The sequence below is a fragment of the Cetorhinus maximus genome, chromosome 20 (assembly GCF_964194155.1).
Source record: "Cetorhinus maximus chromosome 20, sCetMax3.hap1.1, whole genome shotgun sequence".
NCBI lineage: Eukaryota > Metazoa > Chordata > Chondrichthyes > Lamniformes > Cetorhinidae > Cetorhinus > Cetorhinus maximus.
In genome coordinates, this window is record NC_135898.1 from 22,502,337 (window position 1) to 22,526,200 (window position 23,864).

General features: G+C 50.3%; 1 protein-coding gene across 3 annotated transcripts; it reads right to left on the reverse strand.

Annotated features, from left to right (window-relative positions):
• Positions 1-66: 66 nt before the first annotated feature.
• LOC144694949 (BTB/POZ domain-containing protein KCTD9) lies at positions 67-15,249 on the reverse strand. 3 transcript variants are annotated; one of them, XM_078565753.1, is made up of 12 exons: positions 15,154-15,249; positions 12,101-12,222; positions 11,203-11,231; positions 10,566-10,662; positions 9,475-9,533; positions 8,130-8,258; positions 7,777-7,844; positions 7,458-7,553; positions 4,606-4,755; positions 3,816-3,921; positions 3,277-3,410; positions 67-2,669 (listed from the first exon to the last, which is right to left on the reverse strand). In XM_078565753.1, exons 1-12 carry the CDS (start codon positions 15,199-15,201, stop codon positions 2,553-2,555), a joined length of 1,155 nt encoding a protein of 384 aa, XP_078421879.1. In that variant the 5' UTR covers positions 15,202-15,249; the 3' UTR covers positions 67-2,552. The 3 variants fall into 3 exon arrangements, with proteins under 3 accessions (XP_078421879.1, XP_078421877.1, XP_078421880.1); XM_078565751.1 differs by having other exon boundaries at positions 11,188-11,231; XM_078565754.1 differs by lacking the exon at positions 3,277-3,410 and having other exon boundaries at positions 11,188-11,231.
• Between the last annotated feature and the right edge of the window lie 8,615 nt (positions 15,250-23,864).

The following is a 23,864-nucleotide window of genomic DNA, read 5'->3' on the forward strand; positions in this document are numbered from 1 at the left end:
AATTATATCTGAAAACAAAGATGGGCTAAATGTGTAATGAATAGAAGTACATAAAAAGGCTCCAGATGTCCTGCAAAGGTCCTTTAATTTAAGAGATTATCAATACGATATTGCAATGATTAACCATTACAGCATTGAAACCTAAATGGTAATGTGCTCGGAAGGAATCCCTGCAGTGTGCAGAATGCACCAAGATTTCTTTTTTAAACAGCAAAGTTGTGCTCATTCTCTTAGTGTTGTATGCAGCGGACAAAACCTCACTCCTTCCTGTACTCCATCCACCCAGCAACCAAATTCAAACTCAGGCTGTGCTGGTGACCTGTGGGGTGTCTTCATGGACAATCCTGGCTGTGCCTTTTCTCAGGCTTGGCTAACGGTGGCAAGTGAAAATTCACGAGGCTAATGTTGCTGGCAAAGGCTGGCTTTGCTCTTAACGTTGCTGAGTGCGGCCAAGCTGAACATCGTCATGTTCGTGCATGGGAAGAAGGGGGAGTCCAAGGCTTGAACTTTGCCTTTGGAGAACTGACCTGCAGTTATGGGAGGTGTAAAAAACACTGGATTCCATTCCAGCCAGAGAGAGACTGGGAGATCAATGCAGTCAACAAAAATAGGCCTGCACTGTTCATGGTCTGTGGGGCTTCACTTTAATAGATAGAAAACATGTCACGTTCCAGGCCTGAGTCCTCTACTAGTAGATGGCATGTGTGGACAGAATGCACAGCTTCTCTTACAATCTGAGAGAACTTAACCAGTGGTTAATTTACACAAAATTCCAACAATCTAGACAGCCGCACATTACCATAGCTCCTGGCTGTGTCACGGGCCTAGCTCTGGGGAGTTGCCCAAGAAACCAGGTATTAGTCGGGGCGCATTTGCTCGCCCCAGTCAACATAATCCATTGCAGGTAACGCACTCGAAGGAATGTATCAAGGGTGCTACGCAAACGCAGCTATTCCCTAGCCTGGTTCTTTACTGGGGTTAGGGGGGTGATAGGGGTAGCAGTTCCCAACTCCAGAACCATAGCCAAGGCTGAGAGGGCAGTGGCGATTCAGGGGGAGCCAGTGTTTCCATGGCATGCTTCTGTCACTCCCCCTCGCACTATCATTTCTCCTGACTCATGTTGAGGTGCCAAGACGGGCACTGCCACCTCTCTGGCAACTTACCCATGGACAGCGAGATTCCTGCTATTCAATGACATGAGACTCCAGATTCTTTCATCGTACATTTAGGTGGGGTCCCAGGCAAGCTAGAGCAGGATTACCCGATGATTTCCCACCCCTTCCCTCATGACTCCACAGTCAAGAGGAGTGCCTCACCTTCTACCCACCTCAGGAGCCGTGCCAGTGCCAACGGCTGTAAGGGTCACGGCGGCAGACAGCCACATGGTTTATCCGCTGTCCTCTCTTGCACATCACGTCTGGTCTCAGTCAGTCAGTGGCTATTGGAGAATGACAGAAGTCCCTATTCAGAAGGTCAGCCCAAGTCCCCATCAAACTCTGCTCCCAACATAAGCTTGTGTGAGTACCAGTAGGGAAAGAGCTATAACAGAGGCACCTCAACAGTGGCACCTCAACAGTGGCATGGAACTTGAACAAATTCTCACCCACATATTACAGATTGCTGAACCTGCTATCTGCTGTGCAAAACGTATCTGCTGTGGCTAAATACGTCACCATATTTTCTGAAACTGCATTCATACTGTGCAAAATATCTTGCTGCCGATCCAAGCGGTGAATGCCAGTTACGCAGAGTGAGTGCAGACAGGTGCCTCAAGCCCAGGGTCACTGTCATGCTGGCTGCCTTCATGAGTGAGCAGCGCGCTGGTACTTATTGTATATACATATATTTAACGCAGAGCGAGATATAAGCAGGCTCAAATGTATATGTGGTATATCTGAGCAGCGTTCCATGCATCACAAACTCAGGGCTGCGTACATGATCACCCGTCTCTCCTTTATTCTCTGGGTGGTTGGGGGGGGTGGGGGGTGTGTGTGTGTGTGTGAGTGAGAGTGAGGAGAGTGAGAGACAGAGTATGAGTGAGAGAGTGTGCATGTGAGAGAGCGAGAGTGTGTGTGTGTGTGTACATGTGTGTGTGTGAGTGCGCGCAAGTGTGTGTGCGTGTGTATGAGTGTGTGCAAGTGTGTGTGTGTATGTGAGTGCGCAAGTGTGTGTGCGCGCGCATGTGTGTGTGAGTGAGTGTGTGTGCATGCGTGTGTGAGAGAGGGCGCGGATAAAAGGTTCAAATGTGCTTCCCAAATCAGCATGGAAGCCCTATGTCAAACGCGGAAGAAAACAAAATGGAATTCACTTCCCGATGTGATCACGCAAACACTTTCCTTTCCCCAGTCAGTCGAGTCCGGACAGGGTGCTGCCTCTGGAACACAGGAACAGCGGGGCGGGTGGGGGAAGCAATTCTTTGAAGCTTTAAGTCAGTTCTGCACTGGTCCGGCCAATGAGAACGCTGTGTATCTGAGGTGAATCGCAGCGAGTCACACATCCGGCTGGAGGAGGTCCTTCACCTCTACCCCCGTCCCCCCAGCTCTCTTTCCCACTTATCTCACACTCTGAGACATGTGCAAGGGGGTTAGCATCTCCTCGAAGATGGCTCCTTTCACATTAGATCCTCTTAAGTTTGCCTCCTGCAGATCGCAGCCGGAGAGATCACAATTCTGGAACACAACATTGACACTGATTAAGACAAATTTAAGGGGTGTGAGGGGCTCTCTAAGTTAAAGCACACATACACAGCTCACTCAGTCTGCGACAAGGACTACAATAATGGGCAGGCAGGGGAAGATGAAGTTTCCTTGCTTGCAATTTTAAACGGGAAGCTCTGTCTTTTACATTTATCAAAAACCACCTGCTGCTTAAAGGAGCATCTGCATTATTTCAGCCAAACTGAGAAATCGATTTTGTCTTCTTTTTAAACTTCTGGAAATACAACAAAGCCCACATTTCCAAAAAAAATAAATAAAGATGTCAGAGTCTGTAAAACACTTTGAGACATCTGGTGCTTATGAAGGGTGCTGTGCAATTTAAAAATTCATAAGGGATATATATAGGGAAAAGGCAGGGGTGCGGGACTAGCCAAGTTGCTTTTGCAAAGGGCGAGCACAGGTTCAATGGGCTGAACTGCCTCTTTCTGTTGCGTAACCATTCTATGATTTAAATTCCAAATCCTACGGCTTAATTTCCGCTCTTCCACACTGCGCTGGGAGGTAGCAGGGGATCTTGTGAAGTGAAAGATTAAGGACTTGGGTTTTCCGGCTTGCTTACCTCCAGGTCTGTTCCGGCTAACGTGGCCCCTCGGAGGTTGCAGTTTTTCAGCTTGGCATTCTTCAGGGTTGCCACACGCAGATTAATTCCCGTCATCTGACTGCCCTCCATATCTACTCCTTTCAAATTGGCCCCTGAAAAATCCAACACTGATTACTGATTCCTGCCGTGTGGGCCTGGCCAGCTCGCTCTACTACCCACTTCACCGGCCTCCCCCAGCAACCCCCTCCTCACCACCATCACCGGCTCCGCAGCCTCCCACTGGGCTGTGGTTTAGCGCAGGGCACCTTACATCCAAGTGGCCACCCCTCAGGTCCCACAGCACCCAAGAGGCCACCGCCTCAGAGTCAGGAGGTAGGTGGAGGGGGGGGGGGGTCTCGGGTCCCACGACGCTGGTTATGGGAGCTTGCTATGCGCAACCTGGCTGCTGTGTTTCCGACCGTACAACAGCATTTCGCCGGTCGGGGCAATACTTTGGGGTATCCGCAGGTCGGAAACGGCACTGTACCAATGCAAGCACTGAGAGTGATTCAACATACCTTCCAAGTTGGCCTTGAGGCCTGAAGGGTCTTCAAAGTTGCAGCCTTTCAGCGATGCCCCCTCTGCATTTGAGCACAGCATCTTCACCCCCTGGAGATTGGCACCCTGGCAAAGTAAAAAAGTCCCTCAGTGAAAACCGCTAATCGGCCCTCTCTCGTGCAGGAGAGAAGTAGAGCAACTGAGAACCTTCTCAACAGGAAGAGCCCGTTCACAGCAGGAGCTGCTCCAAGTTGGTCCTCCCTAGTTCCACGTCAAACATTTACAAATCAAATTAGCATCAGGTCAAGTTCAACGTCGATTTTCAAATCTTCAAAACCCCTCCACTAGATTCCAGCCTCTTATTGCAAGGGGATTGGAGTGCAAGAATAAGGAAGTCTTACTTCAGTCATACAGAGCTCTGGCGAGACTATCTGGATACTGTGTGCAGTTTTGGTCTCCATATTTATGGAAGGATTCAATGGCATTGGAGGTGGTAGAGCGAAGATTCACCAAACTGGTCCCTGGGATGAGAGGGTTGTCTTATGATGAGATGCTGAGTAAATTGGGTTTATATTCTCTGCAGTTTAGAAGAATGAGAGGTGATCTGATTGAGACGTACAGGATTCTGAAGGGGTTTGACAGGGTAGATACTGAGAGGTCGTTTCCCCTCGCTGGGGGATCTAGAACACGGGGGCACAGGCTCAGGATAAGGGGCGATCGTTTAGGACTGAGATGAGGTGCACACAGCAGGAAAGAGCCCCGATTTGAACACGAATGGAAATGATTAAAAAAGAGGCAACACACACTTACATCGAGTATCGCGCCAGACAGGTCTGCCCGCTCCAGGTTCGAGCTGCACAGGTTGGCGTGACTGAGGTTGCAGTTGCTCAGGTTAGCCATCTTGAAGTTGATGTAGCGAAGGTCTAATCGGGATAAATCGGTCCCTCGAAAATTCAGACCCTGAGCAGAAGGAAGGATTTAGAAACGCGATATCAGAGAATGGGACAGAGCAGGGAGGAGGCCCTTTGGCCCATTGTGCCTGTGCTGGCTCTTTGAGGGAGCTCTCCAATTAGTTCCACTGGTCAACCCTTCCCCCACAGCTTTTCCAGTTTTAACAGTTCTGGCAAGAATGCAAAATAAAGCTTTCTTTCTCTCATCTGAATCAATCAGTGCCCGCACGCAGCAAGACCTGGACAATATCCTGATAAGTGGCAAGTAACATTCATGCCACACAAGTGTCAGGCAATGACCATCTCCAACAAGAGAGAGAATCTAACAATCACCCCATGACATTCAATGGCATTACCATCACTGAATCCCACACTATCAACATCCTAGGGGTTACCATTGACCAGAAACTGAACTGGACCAGCCATATAAATAATATGGCTACAAGGGCAGGTCAGAGGCTAGGAATTGTGCGGCGAGTAACCCACCTCCTGACTCCCCAAAGCCTGTCCACCATCTACAAGGCACAAGTCAGGAGTATGATGGAATACTCTCCACTTGCCTGGATGAGTGCAGCTCCAACAACATTCAAGAAGCTCGACATCATCCAGGACAAAGCAGCCCACTTGACTGGCACCACATCCACAAACATTCACTCCCTCTACCAACGACGCACAGTAGCAGCAGTGTGTATCATCTACAAAGTGTACTGCAGCAACCTGCCAAGGCTCCTTCGACAGCACCTTCCAAACCTGTGCCCTCTACCACCTAGAAGGACAAGGGCAGCAGATACATGGGAACACCATCACCTGGAAGTTCTTCTCCAAGTCACTCACCATCCTGACTTGGAAATATATTGCTGTTCCTTCACTGTCGTTGGGTCAAAATCCTGGAACTCCCTCCCTAACAGCACTGTGGGTGTACCTACACCGCGTGGACTGCAGCGGTTCAAGAAGGCAGCTCACCACCATCTTCTCGAGGGCAATTAGGGATGGACATTAGTGCTGACCTTGGCACATCCTGTGAAAGAAAAAAACTCTAGTCTTCAAGTCCTCTGCCTGTCACCAGCTATCCCCCATACTTTACTGATAACACAATCTCTCTAAAATGGCTTGCTGCAGACTAATTGACATCTTGCTGCCTCCTCTTACCCTTTCCTGCTGCTCGACTGCGCTGAAACCAAAGCTGAGCCCACCCTAACTCAGCCCTCTCTAATCCCCTCACCTCACCTCCCTCCACCCATAGCCTTTTCAAAGTGCCAAGCCTGGTTTCAGCAAGTCGCTGATTGCTGGCTTCTTTCTGCTCGGCACACATCCACCCTTGGGTGCTGCACTGCACCAAGGGCACTACAAGGCAACTTTCTGAATAAAACGTGCCGCGCCATCTCTGAGTGTAGCAATGCAGCAAACACGGGCACAATCGGAGGTCCGAAGCCGTGTAAACCCCTCTCTCTTTCTGGGAGTTGATTCCGGATGTTTGAATGGGAGTCTCTATCCATGCACCTTCAAGAGAATAATCTCCAAAACAGCACTCGTGCAGGCCAAACAAACATCAACAATTTGAATTCCAGCTAACCGAGCACATTTTGTGCCCTCATCCATGTCCCTAGATTGGACTATTCCGACACACTCCTGGCTGGTCTCCGTAAACTTCAGCTCTTCCAAAATTCTGCTGGCCGGGTCTTAACTCGCCGCAAGTTCCACTCCCGATCATCGAAAAAAAGTGATATTTGTTTGTTGAAGCTTTTCATCTTGCACTCATCAGGACAATTTGCAGGAGTGGAATATGTAAAGGGAACAACAATTTATGCCAAATGAGAAGAGTGTGCTGACTGAATAAGTAGCCCATTTGCCAACCAATCAGCACTCTCTTCTCATACAGTATAAATTGTTGTTCCCTTTACATTTGTCACTCCTGCAAATTGTCCTGATTAGTACAAGACAAAAAGCTTCAATAAAAAATGTATCTTTTTTTCAGAAAAACTCAAGTTCTGTACTACCAAACTATCCCCTATCACCCCTGTGCTCTCTGACCTACATTGGCTCCTGGTCAAGCAAAAACTTAATTTAAAAATTCTCATCCTTGTTTTCAAATCCCTCCATTTCCCTCGCTCCCTCCCTATCTCTGTAATCTCCTCCAGCCCCACAATCCTCCGAGGTATCTGCGCTTCTCTAATTCTGGTATCTTGTGCATCCCTGATTTTAATCACACCACCAACAGTGGCCGTGCCTTCAGTTGCCTGAGCCCCAAGCTCTGAAATTCCCATCCTACACCTCTCCCCCTCTCCTTCCTCCTTTAAGATGCTCCTTAAAACCGGCCTCTTTGACCAGGCTTTGGGTCACCCGACCTAATATCTCATTTAGCTCGGTGGCAAATTTAGTTTTATAACACCATCTTGGTTTTGTTAGGTTACAGGGGCTATAGAGATCAAAGTTGTTGCTCAAAATTTTAAAAATAACACACTTTTAATGACCGCCAAGGGACTTAGTGACACTATTTGGTGCACAGATCGGACAGGCTCTGTCTGAACTAGAGGGGAAGTCTTTGTCCTTCTCCCTGGTGTCACACGGGGTAATAGCTTCTGGTTGTTAAATAATGACTCCAGCTGAAAGCCTGGTGTGTGGCCACCGAGTGCCTTGACTCAGCAAGCGGGCTCCGATTCCTATCTCTGGGCGCTCATTGAAGGACAAACATTTCATTCTGTTCACCATCACCTGACAGCGGAGCTCCGACTTCGTGGGCGTGGCCAAGAGAAAGCGGACAAACTCCTTCCGGGAAATGGGAGAGTGATCTTCAGCTGGCAAGGAATTCTACAAAGAAACAGCCAATCAGATTCGTTAGTCACTCACAAGGTTTGCCTGATTCAGTTCTCAATATTTAGCCACTGACTGGCACACTGGCTGAACATGTACGGTGCCATGTGGGTCAGGCCATGTGACTGCAAACTGCCAGCCTATGCACACACACACACACACACAGACACACACGCACATAGACACGAAGGAGCAAAAACACAACAGCCAAATCTTTTACCTTAATGAGTAATTCCAACTGTTCAATTAGCGAGTCAATGCCGAAGAACTTAGCCTCCTCGAGGACACCTGCAGGAGATGAACAGAGGTTGCACAAAAACTATCCATGATCCCTAAAGGGAACGGGAAGAGCCACACGCAGGGCCCCGGGAGCAAGCGCCACACGCATGGCCTCACCGCATTGTGAGGCTGTGCCTCCTATTTCGAGCCGGGGTGGGGGGGGATACAGCCTCTCAGCATGTCCCCCGTCCAGACCTTGAAGAGTTCTTGGTCTTTCAATAAAGGCTTTTCACAGGCACTGTACGTTTGCTCTTGCACCTACCCATTTCCGTGGTAACGTTGTGTGGGCCTTACCCAGTAAGTTGAGGCCTTTGTTCACGATGAGTTGCCCATGACGCAGGTAGTTCAGGATGGGAATGAAGTACTCTGGGCTCCGGTCGATTAGGAAGCCTCCCTGATGGTCCCTCTTATTGCCCCAGGCGTCTTGTTCCAGAGCAGGCCACATGGCAGAGGAGCAAACAAAAGGAAAAAGGGGGGAAGGGAAAGGAATCAACGAAGCAGCAATGTAACAACATTTACAGTTACGGAGCAATGGGCCAAACGGCCTCCTTCCATTTTGTCTCATTCTCCCCTCCACTTTCAGCATTCCAAAGTGACCCTCCCTTTCTGCGACACCCCAGTCCACTCCTCACTCACTGCTACCCATCGACCAACACTCTGTCCCCTTCGCACAGCACCTTCCCACGCAAGCGCAGGTGGTGGAACGCCTGCCCTTTTTACCCCCTCTCTCCTCACCGCCCAAGACTCCAAACACTCCTTCTGGGACAAACAGCGATTTATTTGCACTTCTTTCAATTTACTATCCAGTATTGGCTGTTCCCAATGCGCTCTCCTCTATGCTGGGGAGACCAAACGCAGACTGGCTGACCATCTTTTGCTTCTTTACCTGTCCCATTACCACTTCCTTTGGCCTTGCACCATTAATCATTCTGTCCTTTAAGCTCTCTGCCATCTACCCTATCACAGAACTTCACTTATCAGCTTCTTCCCACCCTATCCCCATTCACTTGCTCAAAACCTATTACATTTTGCTCTTTGCAAACAAAAACTGACTGCCCAGTACACTTGGGAAGAATGCCACCAACAGCTTCATATATTGCTGGTGATGGTATTTCTATTGACAACCTGTAATCCATTCAAATGGATTCCAAATTCAAATCCTACCACAGCAGCTGGTGCAATTTAAGTTCAATTAATAAATCTGGAATATAAAGCTCATCTGAGTGATGGTGACCATTAACTGATTAACTATAACCCATCTAGTACACTAATGTCCTGTAGGGGTAAAAAAATCTGCCGTCCTTACCCGGTCTATATGCCTATATGTCCTACATGTGACTCCAGACCCGCAGCAATGTGGTTGACTCTTAACTGCCCACTGAAATGGCCTAGCAAGCCACTCAGTTCAACAAACGGGGCATCCCATGAATGAATAAATTTAATAAAAGTTTCCCCTGCTGTTTTGCTGGGAGCTACAAGACACAGCTGAGGCATCACATTGCCAATGAACATACTGGCATTAAGCCACACAGTCAGATGGCAGGAGATGCCAGCACTGCTCACTTAAAATAGTCAGCAAAGCGTTTAATGTATGTCACCTGCTTGTGCACTGCGACTCAGCAGGTGCAGCAATACCAACCTTTATCCCGAAACATGTGAGCAAGCATGCTCTCCGGTTCCTTATTCACTAAAGTGCTCCTGGGGATGACAGGAAAGGAATTGTTAGCTGTGGAATGGGCAAAGGTCTGTTCCAGCCTTTGGAAGAGAAAATCCATTTAACAGAGCACACCAGCACTACAGGGACACAAGAAGAGCAATGCAGTGCAGAGCTCCCTCTACACTGCCCCCATTAAACACTCCCAGGGCAGGCATAGTGCGGGGTTAGATACAGAGTAAAGCTCCCTCTACACTGCCCCCATCAAACATTCCCAGGACAGGTACAGCATGGGGTTAGATACAGAGTAAAGCTCCCTCTACACTGTCCCCATCAAATACTCCCAGGGTAGGTACAGCACAGGGTTAGATACAGAGTAAAGCTCCCTCTACACTGTCCCCATCAAACACTCCCAGGACAGGTACAGCATGGAGTTAGATACAGAGTAAAGCTCCCTCCACACTGCCCCCATCAAACACTCCCAGGACAGGTACAGCACAGGTTTAGATACAGAGTAAAGCTCCCTCTACACTGTCCCCATCAAACATTCCCAGGACAGGTACAGCATGCGGTAAGGTGCAGAGTAAAGCTCCCTCTTACACTGTCCCCATCAAACACTCCAAGGACAGGTACAGCACGGGGTTAGATACAGAGTAAAGCTCCCTCTACACTGTCCCAACCAATTTATCCCTAATCTCAAAATGGCCTGCTGCACAAGTGTGATTTTTCCTTTTTATAAGATTTTCCACACCAGTTATCCCTTTATTCAGGGGCTAATGCTGATCCAAGGTCAGTTTTGGATTGGAGGTCCATATACAGTGGGAATGCTTAAAAAAAAGCCTGTCTGAAAAGAAAGAAACCATTTTAAAATGATAGTGAGACATTTTTGCATCTCAATGACCAGAAGGGAGATCATTTGATTAATCTTCATTTTAACAAGTATTAAGTAGTCTTCAGCTCGGTGTCGGACCCAACACACTCAGAAATGGGCTAAAGCTTGGGAAGTAAACGCAGGAGCACAGTAGGCATCACTTCCCTATGGACAATTACAACTAGCACGCTGCTAACTGCCTTACCGTGTAGTGGTGAAATATTGTCCCCCAACGTTTAGTGTTATCCAGTCAGTGCACATCCCTAATTTGGCATCCATGTCCTTCCCGTGAGCCTCAGGGTCTGCCAGCAGGGAAAATAAAGACATTTGGAACCGAACTCCCAAGCCAGTGTTTGTGCAGGCATCGTAAGGTTGAACTGTCCCTCCTCCCAGCACCAAAATAAGTGTACGTAGGTTGTTATTCCGATCGATACTTTTCTTGATAATGGATTTAATTACAGAATGCAGCATTACGTATGCCTACTATACCTACTACCCCCGTGTTGCAGCATTGTATGCTCTTTTGATTATGTCGCTAAAATAACCAATTAAACAAATTGACAGCCCTGAAAGGGGCAGCAGGATTTCTTTATAAGTGCTCTAGGTACTTAATTAAACAATGCCCTTCACCTGCGTTATCTTAACAACATAATTAACATACCGTTAGCACACGTCCCCCGAACATAGAAACCAATGAAATGTGCGCCCGTGTGTATAATGGCTTCACAAGTTATATTGTTGAACATCCCCGCGAAGCAATTTTGCAAAAAGGTACAAAAAAAAAGTCTTCATTGCAAGGTTGAATATTCCAGTTCACAGGCACCCACCTATAAATGGCTCGCCTTCAGACACATATAATACGTCATCATCTCTGCTCAGAAAAATAAGAGTAAATTATCAACACAATATTTAGCATCTTTGAAGCCTTTAAGTGGTCCAACATGGTATAAAATTATAGGCAAACACAAATGACACCTGAACTTCCACCTCCGATACCAGGCATCAAAGCTCGGTCAGGCTGAGGGGTCGGAAGTCTTCTGCTTGCGAACAAAGAGTTTCATTTAGACAGCCCCTTTCACTTCCTCAGGAGAAAGAGGAGTCTGCTGCTTCAAAGTCAAGCACACCAAGGCTCCATTATAGCAATGAGTTCGATAATTATGTCAAATACACAGCACAGGGCAGGCCACTTTCTCAAGGGCAGTTATGGATGGGCAACAAATGCTGGTCTTGCTCACATCCCAAGAAAGACAAAAAGAGGCCGTTCAGCCCAACGAGTCTGCTGGTGGTATACTCCACTCCAGTCTCCTTTAATCTACACAACTCACTTCAGCATATGTTTCTATACCCTTCTCTCTCACGTACTCATCTACTTTCTTTCAAGAGCATCGGGGAAATTGCCTCAAATACCTCCTGGCATGGCGAGCTCCACATTTCCTCGGGAGTCAAAAAATATCCCGATTACATTTATTAATGCTAGTATCAACTGAGCATGACCTGTGGAGAGATGATTTATCCAGTGCATGCTACACCGAAAGCTCCAGGTTTGTTCTCCAAGCAGTTTGCCGAGTGCGGCAACTGGCTTCAAGTAGGAGTAAAGGTTTTGGAGGATGTGTTCAATCAGCCCTCTGGCATCGTTTTTGGCCTCACACTTGAAGGTGTGAAGTGAGAGCCAGCAACGGATGGACAGGCGGGGGATAAGTAGCCTTCGGAAGAGAATTCGCCAAGTAAAAACAGACTCACCGAATGAGTGCAATATCGTCGATGAGGCCACCCTTCCCATTGTAGAGGTGAACCGCCTTGATACTCAGCTTATTGCTGGCGACAGACAGCAGGTCCGGCAGAGTTCCGTACACAGCAACCACCTGCCCAGAGGAAAACGGAGTGAGAACTTGACCAAGCATGCAGGCAGGTCAGCGGGGAGCGCAGCAAGCAGGCAGCTGAAAGGCGGGCAAGGAAGCGTGTTCCTGATGCTGCAGAGGCACAGACAGCTCTCCAAGTTCGAGGAATCGTATAGTGCCTCTCTCAGGCATAAAAAAACATTGCTTACAGCTAAATCAAACACTTTGGAGTCACTGCTGTGAGGCGGCAACCAAATTGTGCACAGCAAGATCCCAAAGTGATAAATGGCCAGGTCTTCGGTTTTAGGGTGAAAACGTGATCTTTTACATCCAGGGCCCTTGGTATAACATCTCATCTGAAAGACAGCAGCGCAGGGAGCCTGCAGTGCTGCACTGGGACTGTCGACCTGGATTTCTGACCTCAAGCCTCAGGAGTGGGACTCAAACCCGCCACGGCTGACAGATTTGGATCGAAGTTTTTTTTTTTATAAACGACCTGAGTTTTGGCCGAGTGGAAAAACTACAGCTTCCACGTAAAACTGGATCGAGGCTAAATGTGGACCGGCCAGCCCCAGGGAATAGCTGAAATCGGGAATTGAGGAAAACAGGATCAGAGAAGGGATCAGCTCCCGCAGTCTCCCTCAAACCAGAACACGGACTCAGGCAACATTTGGAGCACTTTCCTCTCCCCTTGCACCACCCTCCTACAAAAAAAACAGAATCGCCTTTCAAACTGCAAAAGGATAAAATGCTTCACCCAAACTAACATAATCATGCAAAAGTAGACCTTTGCTCCTTGCCAACATGAAGGGTCAGTACTTTACCCTTCACCTCTGACGCTCAGGGTCAGTCCTTTACCCTCCACCTCTGACCCTCAGGCTCAGTCCTTTAGCCCCTGACCCTCAGGCTCAGTCCTTTAGCCCCCGACCCTCAGGCACAGTCCTTTACCACCACCCCGCTCGACCTTCAGAATCAGACCTTTACCCCCTGACCCTCAGAATCAGTCCTTTACCCTCTGACCCTCAGGCTCAGTCCGTTAACCCCTGACCCTCAGGTTCAGTCCGTTAACCCCTGACCCTCAGGCTCAGTCCGTTAACCCCTGACCCTCAGGCTCAGTCCGTTAACCCCTGACCCTCAGGCTCAGTCCGTTAACCCCTGACCCTCAGGCTCAGTCCGTTAACCCCTGACCCTCAGGCTCAGTCCGTTAACCCCTGACCCTCAGGCTCAGTCCGTTAACCCCTGACCCTCAGGCTCAGTCCGTTAACCACTGACCCTCAGGCTCAGTCCGTTAACCACTGACCCTCAGGCTCAGTCCGTTAACCACTGACCCTCAGGCTCAGTCCGTTAACCCCTGACCCTCAGGTTCAGTCCGTTAACCCCTGACCCTCAGGCTCAGTCCGTTAACCCCTGACCCTCAGGCTCAGTCCGTTAACCCCTGACCCTCAGGCTCAGTCCGTTAACCCCTGACCCTCAGGCTCAGTCCGTTAACCACTGACCCTCAGGCTCAGTCCGTTAACCCCTGACCCTCAGGCTCAGTCCGTTAACCCCTGACCCTCAGGCTCAGTCCGTTAACCCCTGACCCTCAGGCTCAGTCCGTTAACCCCTGACCCTCAGGCTCAGTCCGTTAACCCCTGACCCTCAGGCTCAGTCCGTTAACCCCTGACCCTCAGGCTCAGTCCGTTAACCCCTGACCCTCAGGCTCAGTCCGTTAACCCCTGACCCTCAGGCTCAGTCCGTTAACCCCTGACCCTCAGGCTCAGTCCGTTAACCCCTGACCCTCAGGCTCAGTCCGTTAACCCCTGACCCTCAGGCTCAGTCCGTTAACCCCTGACCCTCAGGCTCAGTCCGTTAACCCCTGACCCTCAGGCTCAGTCCGTTAACCCCTGACCCTCAGGCTCAGTCCGTTAACCCCTGACCCTCAGGCTCAGTCCGTTAACCCCTGACCCTCAGGCTCAGTCCGTTAACCCCTGACCCTCAAGCTCAGTCCGTTAATCCCTGACCCTCAGGCGCAGTCTGTTAACCCCTGGCCTTCAGGGATAGACCTTTACCCCCTGACCATGAGGCTCAGTCCTTTACCCCCTGACCCTCAGGATCAGTCGGTTAACCCCTGATCCGCAGGCTCAGTCTTTTACCCCTGGCCCTGAGGCACAATCCTTTAACCCCAGACCCTAAGGCTCAGTCCTTTTACCTCTGACTCTCAGGCTCAGTCCTTTAAACGCTGACCCTCAGGCTGAGTCTTTTAACCCCTGACCCTCAGGCTTAGTCCTTTACCTTTTACCCCCTGACACTCAGGTTCAGTCCTTTACCCTTTACTCCCTGACCCTAAGGCTCAGTCCTTTAACCTCTAATCCTGAGGCCCAGTCCTTTGACCCCCGATCCTCAGACTCAGTCCTTTAATCGCCTGACCATCGGGTTTAGTACTTTAACCTCTGACACTCAGGTTCAGTCCTTTAACCCCTGATCCTCAAGCTCAGTCCTTTGCCCTTTTCCCCCTGACCTTCAGACTCAGTACTTTACTCCGTGACCTTCTGGGACAGTCCTTTACCGCCCTGACCCTCAGGCTCAGCCCTTTACTCTTTACCCCCTGACCCTAAGGCTCAATCCTTTACCCCGTGACCTTCAGACTGTCCTTTACCCTCTGACCCTCACACTCAGTCCTTTAACCCCTGCCCTTCAGACTCAGTTCTTTACCTTCTGGCCCCAAGGCTCAGTCCTTAAACCCCTGACCCTCAGGCTCAGTTGGTTAACCTTTGCGCCCTGACCCTCAGGGTCAGTCAGTTACCCTTTACCCCCTGACCCTCAGAGTCAGTCCTTTACCCCCTGACCCCCAGTCCATTACCCCCAACCCTGAGACTCAATCCTTCACCCTCTGACCCTCAAGCTCAAAACTTTACCCCCTGACCCTCAGGCTCAGTCCTTTAACCCTTGACCCTCAGGTTCAGTCCTTCCCCTCACCTTCCCGTCCCGGTGACTCCCGTTCACGAACAACGTCACCCGCCGCATCCCCGACACCGACTGGACCCGAGCGGAACCGGAAACAGCTGTCTGGACCCGCCCCTTGGGCGACAGCAGCCTTCACCAAAAGGAGCGCTGGACTACACCGGAGTGACAGTGGAGCGGACCAATCAGCATGGCGCATGGGAGGTGGAGCCAAGTTTGGAGGATGTTATGCCTTGATTGACAATTCAGCTCACCAGTCATAGTACAGGATTCTGTGGAGTGACAGAACAGCTAACCAATCAGAAAGGAGGCGGTAGGATGACTGTTCGAGAGGGAGAGGGTTCATGGCCACTGATTGACAGCGCATCTCGCCAATTAGAGTTCAGGTAGTAGGGAGGGACTTTGAGATGGCCAATCCGGAGGCAGGTGGCGGGGAAACGTATTGGGCGGCGAGGGAAAGGGTTCACCGCCCCCTGCGTGACGGCGGGATTCACGACTGACAGTAGAGAGGGCCAATCATTAAGGAGCGGACCGGGTGACGATTAGATGGGGAAAGCCCCCAGCAGAGTTCAGGACAGTGGAAAGTCACAGCGGAGTGGGCACATTCGGGAGACGGGAGGCGGGGGGAGCAAGCAGTCCAAGGTCAGGTGTCACCGCCCCCTGATTGACCGCGGGATTCGCCAATCGGAGTGCAGCACGGCGCAGAGTGACAGGACAGATGGCCAATCGGGAAGGAGGGGCGGGTTAAGGAGCCAAGCCTGAGGGTGGATTCCTGCTTCCCCCTGCTTGAGGGGAGGTGTCACTGCATCCTGCTGGAGTGGAGGTGTCACTGCCCCCTGCTGGAGTGGAGGTGTCAATACCCACTGCTGGAGTGGAGGTGTCACTGTCCCCTGCTGGAGGGGAGGTATCACTAACCCCCTGCTGGAGTGGAGGTGTCACTGCCCCCTGCTGGAGGGGAGGTGTCACTACTCCCTGCTACAGTGGATGTGTCACTGCCCCCTGCTGGACGGGAGGTATCCCTGCTACCTCAACAAAAACAGAATTACCTGGAAAAACTCAGCAAGTCTGGCAGCATCGGTGGAGAATAAATCAGTTAACGTTTCGAGTCCTCATGACCCTTCGGCAGAACTGAGTATAGTTAGGAGAAACTAATCTCCTAACTGTACTCAGTTCTGCTGAAGGGTCATGAGGACTCGAAACGTTAACTGTTTTCTTCTCTGCCGATGCTGCCAGACTTGCTGAGTTTTTCCAGGTAATTCTGTTTTTGTTTTGGATTTCCAGCATCCGCAGTAGCTTTTAGCTTTTTGTTTTTATCACTGCTACCTGCTGGAAGGGAGGTGTCACTGCCCCATTCTGGAGGGGAGGTGTCACTGCCCCCTGCTGGAGGAGGGTGTCTCTGCCCCCTGCTGGAGTGAAGATGTCACTGCCCCTGCTGGAGGGGAGGTGACACTGCCCCTTTCTGGAGGGGAGGTGTCATTGCCCCCTTCTGGAGGGGAGGTGTCGCTGCCCCCTGCTGGAGGAGGGTGTCACTGCCCCCTGCTGGAGTGAAGATGTCACTGCCCTATGCTAGAGGGGACGTGTTACTGCCCCCTGCTGGTAGGGAGGTGTCACTGCGCCCTGCTGGAGGGGACATGTTACTGCTGCCTGCTGAGGGGAGGTGCTATTCCCCCTGCTCTAAGGGAGGTGTCACTGCCCCTGCTGGAAGGGACGTGTTACTGCCTCTACTAGGCGGGGAGGTGCCACTGCCCCCTGCTAGAGGGGATGTGTTACTGCCCCCTGCTGGAGGGAAGGTGTCACTGCCCGATGCTTAAGGGGAGGTGTCACTGCTTCCTGCTGGAGGGGACATGTTACTGCTGCCTGCTGAGGGGAGGTGCTATTCCCCCTGCTCTAAGGGAGGTGTCACTGCCCCCTGCTGAATGGGAGGTGTCACTGCCCCTTGCTGGAGTGAAGGTGTCACTGCCCTTGTTGGAGGGGAAGTGTCATTGCTACTTGCTGGACGGGAGGTGTCACTGCCCCCTGCTGGAGGGGAGGTGTCTCTGCCCCTGCTAGAAGGGACGTGTTACTGCCCCCCTGCTGAGGCGTCACTGCCCCCTGCTGGAGGGAACGTGTTACTGTCCCCTGCTGGGAGGAGGTGTCACTGCTACCTGCTGGAGGCGATGTGTTATTGCCCCTATTGACGATGAGGTGTCACTGCCCAATGCTGAAGGGGATGTGCTACTGCCCCCTGCTGGAGGGGAGGTGTAACTATCCCCAGCTGGAGGGGACGTGTTACTGCCCCCTGCTGAGAGGGGGTGCTACGCCCCCTACTCTAAAGGAGGTGTCACGCCCCCCTGATGGAGGGGAGGTGTCACTGCCCCCTGCTGGAAGGGACGTGTTACTGCTCTTCTTCTGAGGAGAGGTGTCACTGCCTCCTGCTGGAAAGGAGGTGTCACTGCCCCTGCTGGAGGGGAAGTGTTACTGCGCCCTGCTAGAGGGGAGGTGTCACTGTCCCCTGTTAAAGGGGAGATGTCACTGCCCAATGCTTGAGGGGAGGTGTCACTGCCCCCTGCTGGAGGGGAGGTATAACTGCCCCCTGCTGGAGAGGATATGTCACTGCCCCTGCTGGAAGGGACATGTTACTGCCCCCATGCGGAGGGGAGGTGTCACTGCGCCTGCTGGAGGGGAGGTATCACTGTCACCTGCTGGAGGGGAGGTGTCACTGCCCCTGCTGGAGTGAAGGTGTCACTGCCCCTGCTGGAGGGGAGGTATCACTGTCACCTGCTGGAGGGGAGGTGTCACTGCCCCTGCTGGAGTGAAGGTGTCACTGCCCCTGCTGGAGGGGAAGTGTTACTTCCCCCTGCTGGAAGGGAGGTGTCACTGTCCCCTGTTAGAGGGGATATGTCACTGCCCCCTGCTGGATGTCAGGAAAGGTTGAAAAATTTGGTGGGGGGGGGGTAAAACTACACTCTATTCATAAACTATTTGAAAGAACATTGCAAAACATTTCAAAATGACCATCACATAAAGTGTAATCATATTCATTCTTCTTATCGTGCCCACAGACAGTCTAAACATGGCCCACCCACAACTGGACACATTTATGCACCTTGTTGTTGAATTCGGCAAGATCTGCAACAGTGCAGGGTTCCTCTAGCGAGAGACTTTTTTTTTTGCAAAAATATACTTTATTCATAAAATTTCTTCAATCACATTCCAAACCATTTCAAAAACACCATTACAAGGGTACAATCCAGGTTAAACTTTTACAAAATGTATCACCAGGTGCATCAGTACAAACAATATTACAATCATTTACAGCCTTTCATTTTGAGCTGTACAGCCCGAGGGGCTCTAAACAGTTCCCAGTCTCTCGGTGCGCTGTGGCAGAAAGGTCTTAGACAGCGACCCTTCCCCATTGCGCCTTTGCGGCAGCTGCCCCAAGCTTTAGTGCGTCCCTCAGCACGTAGTCCTGGACTTTGGATTGTGCCAGTCCGCAACAATCGGTCGGGGACAACTCTTTGTGCTGGAAGACCAACAAGTTTCGGGCAGACCAAAGCGCGTCTTTCACCGAGTTGATGATCCTCCAGCTGCAGTTGATGTTTGTCTCGGTGTGTGTCCCTGGGAACAGCCCGTAGAGCACAGAGTCCTGTGTCACAGAACTGCTCGGGATGAACCTCGACAGCAACCACTGCATCTCTCTCCAGACTTTCTTTGCAAAGGCACAATCCACAAGGAGGTGCGAGAGACATTGCAGGAGATGTTGCATAGTCTGTGGCTCAGTTCCACATTCACAAGTTGTCAGGCTGGTTGTATATCCCCATTTGCTTAGTGACACCTTTGAACGACCTACACCAGTCCTAAGTCTGTTAAGGCACTTCCAGGTTGCCCAGTTGCAATTAGCTCCTGGGGGAAGGCTTTCATCCGGTAGAATTTCCATCGCTGCGGGTTGTTCGAGACTGGCGAGCCAGTCTTTTCACAAGGCGATGCGGACTTCAGATGGGGCTGATTGTAATGGAACAACACTGTTCATGAAGCTCTTCCTTGACTTTAGGCGGCTGGGTGTAGGTGTATGACCATGTAGAGGGTGCCTCTCATCTGATGTTTGACGGAGTCGCTCTTTCTTTCTGGCTACCGTTTTTCTTATATCAGGGGGAGCGATACCCGCCAGGATATATAGGCTGTTGGTGTTTGTTGGTTTTAAACAACCTGTGATAAGTCGGTAGCTTGCATTCAGAATGGCATCCATCTTCTTAGCATGAGTAGATCTTTCCCATGCAGGGCAGGCATATTCGGCAGTGGAATAGCAAAGAGCAAGTGCACTGGTTCGCAATGTTTTCGAGCTTGCTCCCCATTTTGTGTTAGTGAGCTTATTCAGGATGTTGTTTCGTGTGCTCACTTTTGCCTTTGTCTTTTTGATGTGGTTCTTGAAGGTGAGGCATCTGTCAAGGGTGACTCCTAAGTAGATAGGGTGCTCGCAATGCGTCAGTGTTTCTCCACACCAGGTTACTTTAGCTGGCGTTTGGCTTCACGGTTTCTGAGATGGAATGTACAAACTTGCGTCTTTGATGGGTTTGCGCGAAGGTGGTTTTCTTCATAGTAGGATGTTAGTCCCTCCAAGGCCTCAGAAAGCGTTTTCTCCACGGTGTTAAAATCAGTGCTTTGGGCAGTGACACATAAGTCATCAGCATATATAAAACGGCGTGTGACACCGTCTATAGGTTGGTCATTTGTGTAGATGTTGTACAGCAGCGGTGCAAGCACATTTCCCTGAGGAAGACCATTCTTCTGAATACACCACCTGCTGCACTTCCCACCTAGTTCAACATAGAACCGGCGATTCTGAAGCATGCTTTCTAACAGCTCTGTTAAGTGAATATCTTTTGTTATCTCTAGGATCTTGCACAGGAGACGTCTATGGTTCACCGTATCATATCATGCTTTCCACATAGATCATGAGGTGCTTCAATACAACCGATGACCATTACAGACATTTCAACATGGTCATTACAGACAGTGCAATGGCATTCAAGTTATTTACATAAATCATGTTGCACTCTGAGGTGCTTCAATACAATTGTGATACTTTTAGTATTCACTACATACATTCAATGTGAGTCAGACAGCCCGAGAGGTCTATACAATTCCCAGCCCCTCGGTGCACTATGGCTGAAAGGTCTTAGACAGTGGCCTTTCCCCATTGTGCCTTTGCGGTGGCTGCCCCAAGCTTTAGTGCATCCCTCAGCACGTAGCCCTTGCCCTTGGAATGTGCCAGTCTGCAACACTCGGTCGGGGACAACTCTTTGCGCTGGAAGACCAACAAATTTGAGGCAAACCAAAGAGCGTCTTTCACCGAGTTGATGATCCTCCAGCTGCAGTTGATGTTTGTCTCAGTGTGTGTCCCTGGGAACAGCCCGTAGAGCACAGAGTCCTGTGTCACAGAACTGCTCAGGATGAACCTCAACAGAAACCACTGCATCTCTCTCCAGACCTTCTTTGCAAAGGCACAATCCACAAGGAGGTGAACAACAGTCTCGGCAAAGGTTGCAGAAATAGATAGGCAGGAGTACAGAAAGGGTTAACCATGGCTGTGGTAATCTGTGGTGCAATATGCCTTTAAGAGAATGGGAGCAGATTGACCATGTTACTGTACAACCCAATAGCTGTGTAGTGCAGGGCTACAATGTTAATTTTTTTTCTTATTTGTAAAACAACGGAAGCAACCTGTTGGCGCTCGCACGGCTAGGAAATGCCAGCAACCGTGCGTCGCCTGCGTTCAAAAGGGTTCTGGGCACGCACACAGTGTTGACTCTGCCCATGTCAAACACTCTAGTGTGCAACCCAAGGGGACTCAGGCACCCCGCCCGCCCCCTAGGTGCCTGTGAACAGGCTTTGTATTTTTATTTTTCATCATCAAGTACACCGCCAGGTGAAACTTTGTGATTTTTTTGCTGCTCATAAATACAATTTTCTTATTTGTAAAACAACGGAAGCAACCTGTTGGCGCTCGTACGGCTAGGAAATGCCAGCAACCGTGCGTCACCTGCGTTCAAAAGGGTTCTGGGCACGCACACAGTGTTGACTCTGCCCATGTCAAACACTCTAGTGTGCAACCCAAGGGGACTCAGGCACCCCGCCCGCCCCCTAGGTGCCTGTGAACAGGCTTTGTATTTTTATTTTTCATCATCAAGTACACCGCCAGATGAAACTTTGTGATTTTTTTGCTGCTCATAAATACAATTTTCTTATTTGTAAAACAACGGAAGCAACCTGTTGGCGCTCGCACGGAGAGGAAATGCCGACCGGCGTGCGTCGCCTGCGTTCAAAAGGGTTCTGGGCACGCACACAGTGTTGACTCTGCCCATGTCAAACACTCTAGTGTGCAACCCAAGGGGACTCAGGCACCCCCGCCCCAAAGGTGCCTGTGAACAGACTTTGTATTTTTATTTTTCATCATCAAGTACACCGCCAGGTGACACTTTGTGATTTTTTTTGTTCATAAATACACATGTATATATATATACAATGTTAATATTAGTCTGCAGTAGGGTCTGGTTGGAGCACACATCATGTCAGTGCTCTATTGTCTGTGTAAATAAATAGCATGTGCTTCACCTCACATTGGTCCCTGCGTCTGCAGTATATCATTGTCAACTCACCTGCTGACAGATAAACGTGCAACCTGGTTCGCAAGCAAAGCAGCCCCATGGTAGAATATAACAGTGGCTTTTGGACAATAGGAAGCAGGAACAAGATGGGAAACTCGGGAGTAAAGCCAGGAAGCACTCCTTCAGCACTAAACAGCTAACTCCCATCATAGGGGATTGGGGGAACTGTGGGAGCCAGAAAGAGGGGAGAATCGAAGCGAGGGGCAGAATGATGTTTCAGGAGGTGAACCGTTCACATCTGAGGGGATCTTCCAGCTCCAATCTGCCAACAGGAATGGCCGGCAGGTCAGAGGGCGAGCGGAATGATAGATTTTGATAGCGGTGGGCCAAAAAGCTTCACTCATCCACACAGCTCTTCAGAACACAGCATCCTTGGCTTTTATACAGCTTGTTTCTCTGGGACTCCTCTGTGACCACTAAGGGGGGCCATTCCTTCACTCAATGAGCTGACTTCAAACACACTTGACTATTGCAAATTCTCAGGCTCCTTTAGCATCTAGCCTGGAAACTCTGAAATTCTGCCCCTAAATCCTCCTGATATTCCATCTCTCTCTGTCTTTAAACAGGCCCTTTTACAGGCATGTTGCAGCCTGGAGCGATGGGCAGTGGTAGTCGAGGCTCCAGCGCTCTTTCCATCACAGAGTTGACCGGGAATCTCTCACGGTGGAGCGTGTTGGAAGGATTTGCGGGGTTGATAGTCAAACCTGCTTGGCCGTGCCACCAACGCGCCTTCCTTGGCCGTTGAGTCCTGCGGTGGGAATCGAACCCAGAGCCTCAGAGGCAGGGATCGCTACCCACTGCGCCACAAGGGCCAACTTTGTAGTCAGGTGCCCAGTTGCGTCAGTTGGCATCACAGTTTGACGCTCTGCAGTGACACGCCCTCACCCTCAGGAAATACTTATTCATTAACTTGGCGCAGACACAATGAGCCAAGTGACCTCTTTCAGCACCACACGCTTTCTCTGATTAAAAGAGGGGGCACTTTCTTTACACAATTCTCACAGAAAATCACCACAGACTTTCTCCTGTGCCTTGTGGCTCGCGTAAGCCTTCAGCTGTCGAAACACTTCACCTGTAGCTTCTTAAACTGCAACCGAGAACCAAACCGCCGTGAAAATGGACAGGATTCGCCCTACTCTTGCTACTCAGCACATCGTCTGTGCTGGCTAGAATAGCCTCCTCAAGCTCTACCTCACCACCAGCTCTCTCAACTCCTCCACACGGACTGTTTATCCGACATCCAGTACTGGGTGAGCAAAAATTTCCTCCAATTCAATACTTGAAAGACTGAAGCCAATGTCTTCAGCCCCTGCTCCGAACTCCGAGGAGGTGGCATTATTCACTGGACTAATATTCCAGAGGCCCAGGGTAATGCTCCAGGAGCCTGGGTTCGAATCCCCACCCCCCCACCGCCCCCATTGTCGATTATTGTAAAAACCCATCTGGTTCACTAATGCCCTTTAGGGAAGGAAATCTGCCGTCCTTACCTGCTCTGGCCTACATGTGACTCCAGACCCACAGCAATGTGGCTGGCTCTTAAATGCCATCTGACCAAGGGCAAGGGCAATTAGGGGGATGGGCAATAAATGCTGTCCTAGCCAGTAACGCCCACATCCCGTGAACAAATTTTTAAAAAATTCCCTAGCTGCCGACTCCCTCCCTCTCCCTCCCTCTCCCTGGCAACCGTCTGTGATTAAGCCAGCCTCTTCACAACCTTGGGGTCACCTTTGACCCTGAAATGAACTTCCGACCCCATACCCACACCACCCCTAGGACTGCCTATCTCCACCTCATCGTGTGACTTCTCAGTCCCGCCCTGTCTCAGCTCATTTACTGCTGAAACCCTCATCCATCCATCCACCTCTTGACTCGCCTATTCCAACAGAATGGTCTCCCATGTTCTACCCCTTTGTAAACCCGAGGTTAAGGATGCCATGTAAATACATTAGCTGAAAGCAACTCCTGGGCTGTAAGCTGGACCAGGGGCACTCGTGATTCTGTGACTGAATTAAAATTATGTGCAGCGTGTCTGTGCTGGAGAGGGCTTTGAACAATCAGTTAACAAGGACGCTGAAATACTGC

Excerpts from the sequence above, each read along its gene's own strand:
- LOC144694949 (XM_078565751.1), bottom strand. The coding sequence starts at position 15,201 with ATGCGGCGGGTGACGTTGTTCGTGAACGGGAGTCACCGGGACGGGAAG. Across the intron at positions 3,411-3,815 it reads CCTCAAGGCCAACTTGGAAG|GGGCCAATTTGAAAGGAGTA; the intron begins GTATGTTGAATC and ends TGGATTTTTCAG. Across the intron at positions 2,670-3,276 it reads TAGCCGGAACAGACCTGGAG|AATTGTGATCTCTCCGGCTG; the intron begins GTAAGCAAGCCG and ends GTTGTGTTCCAG.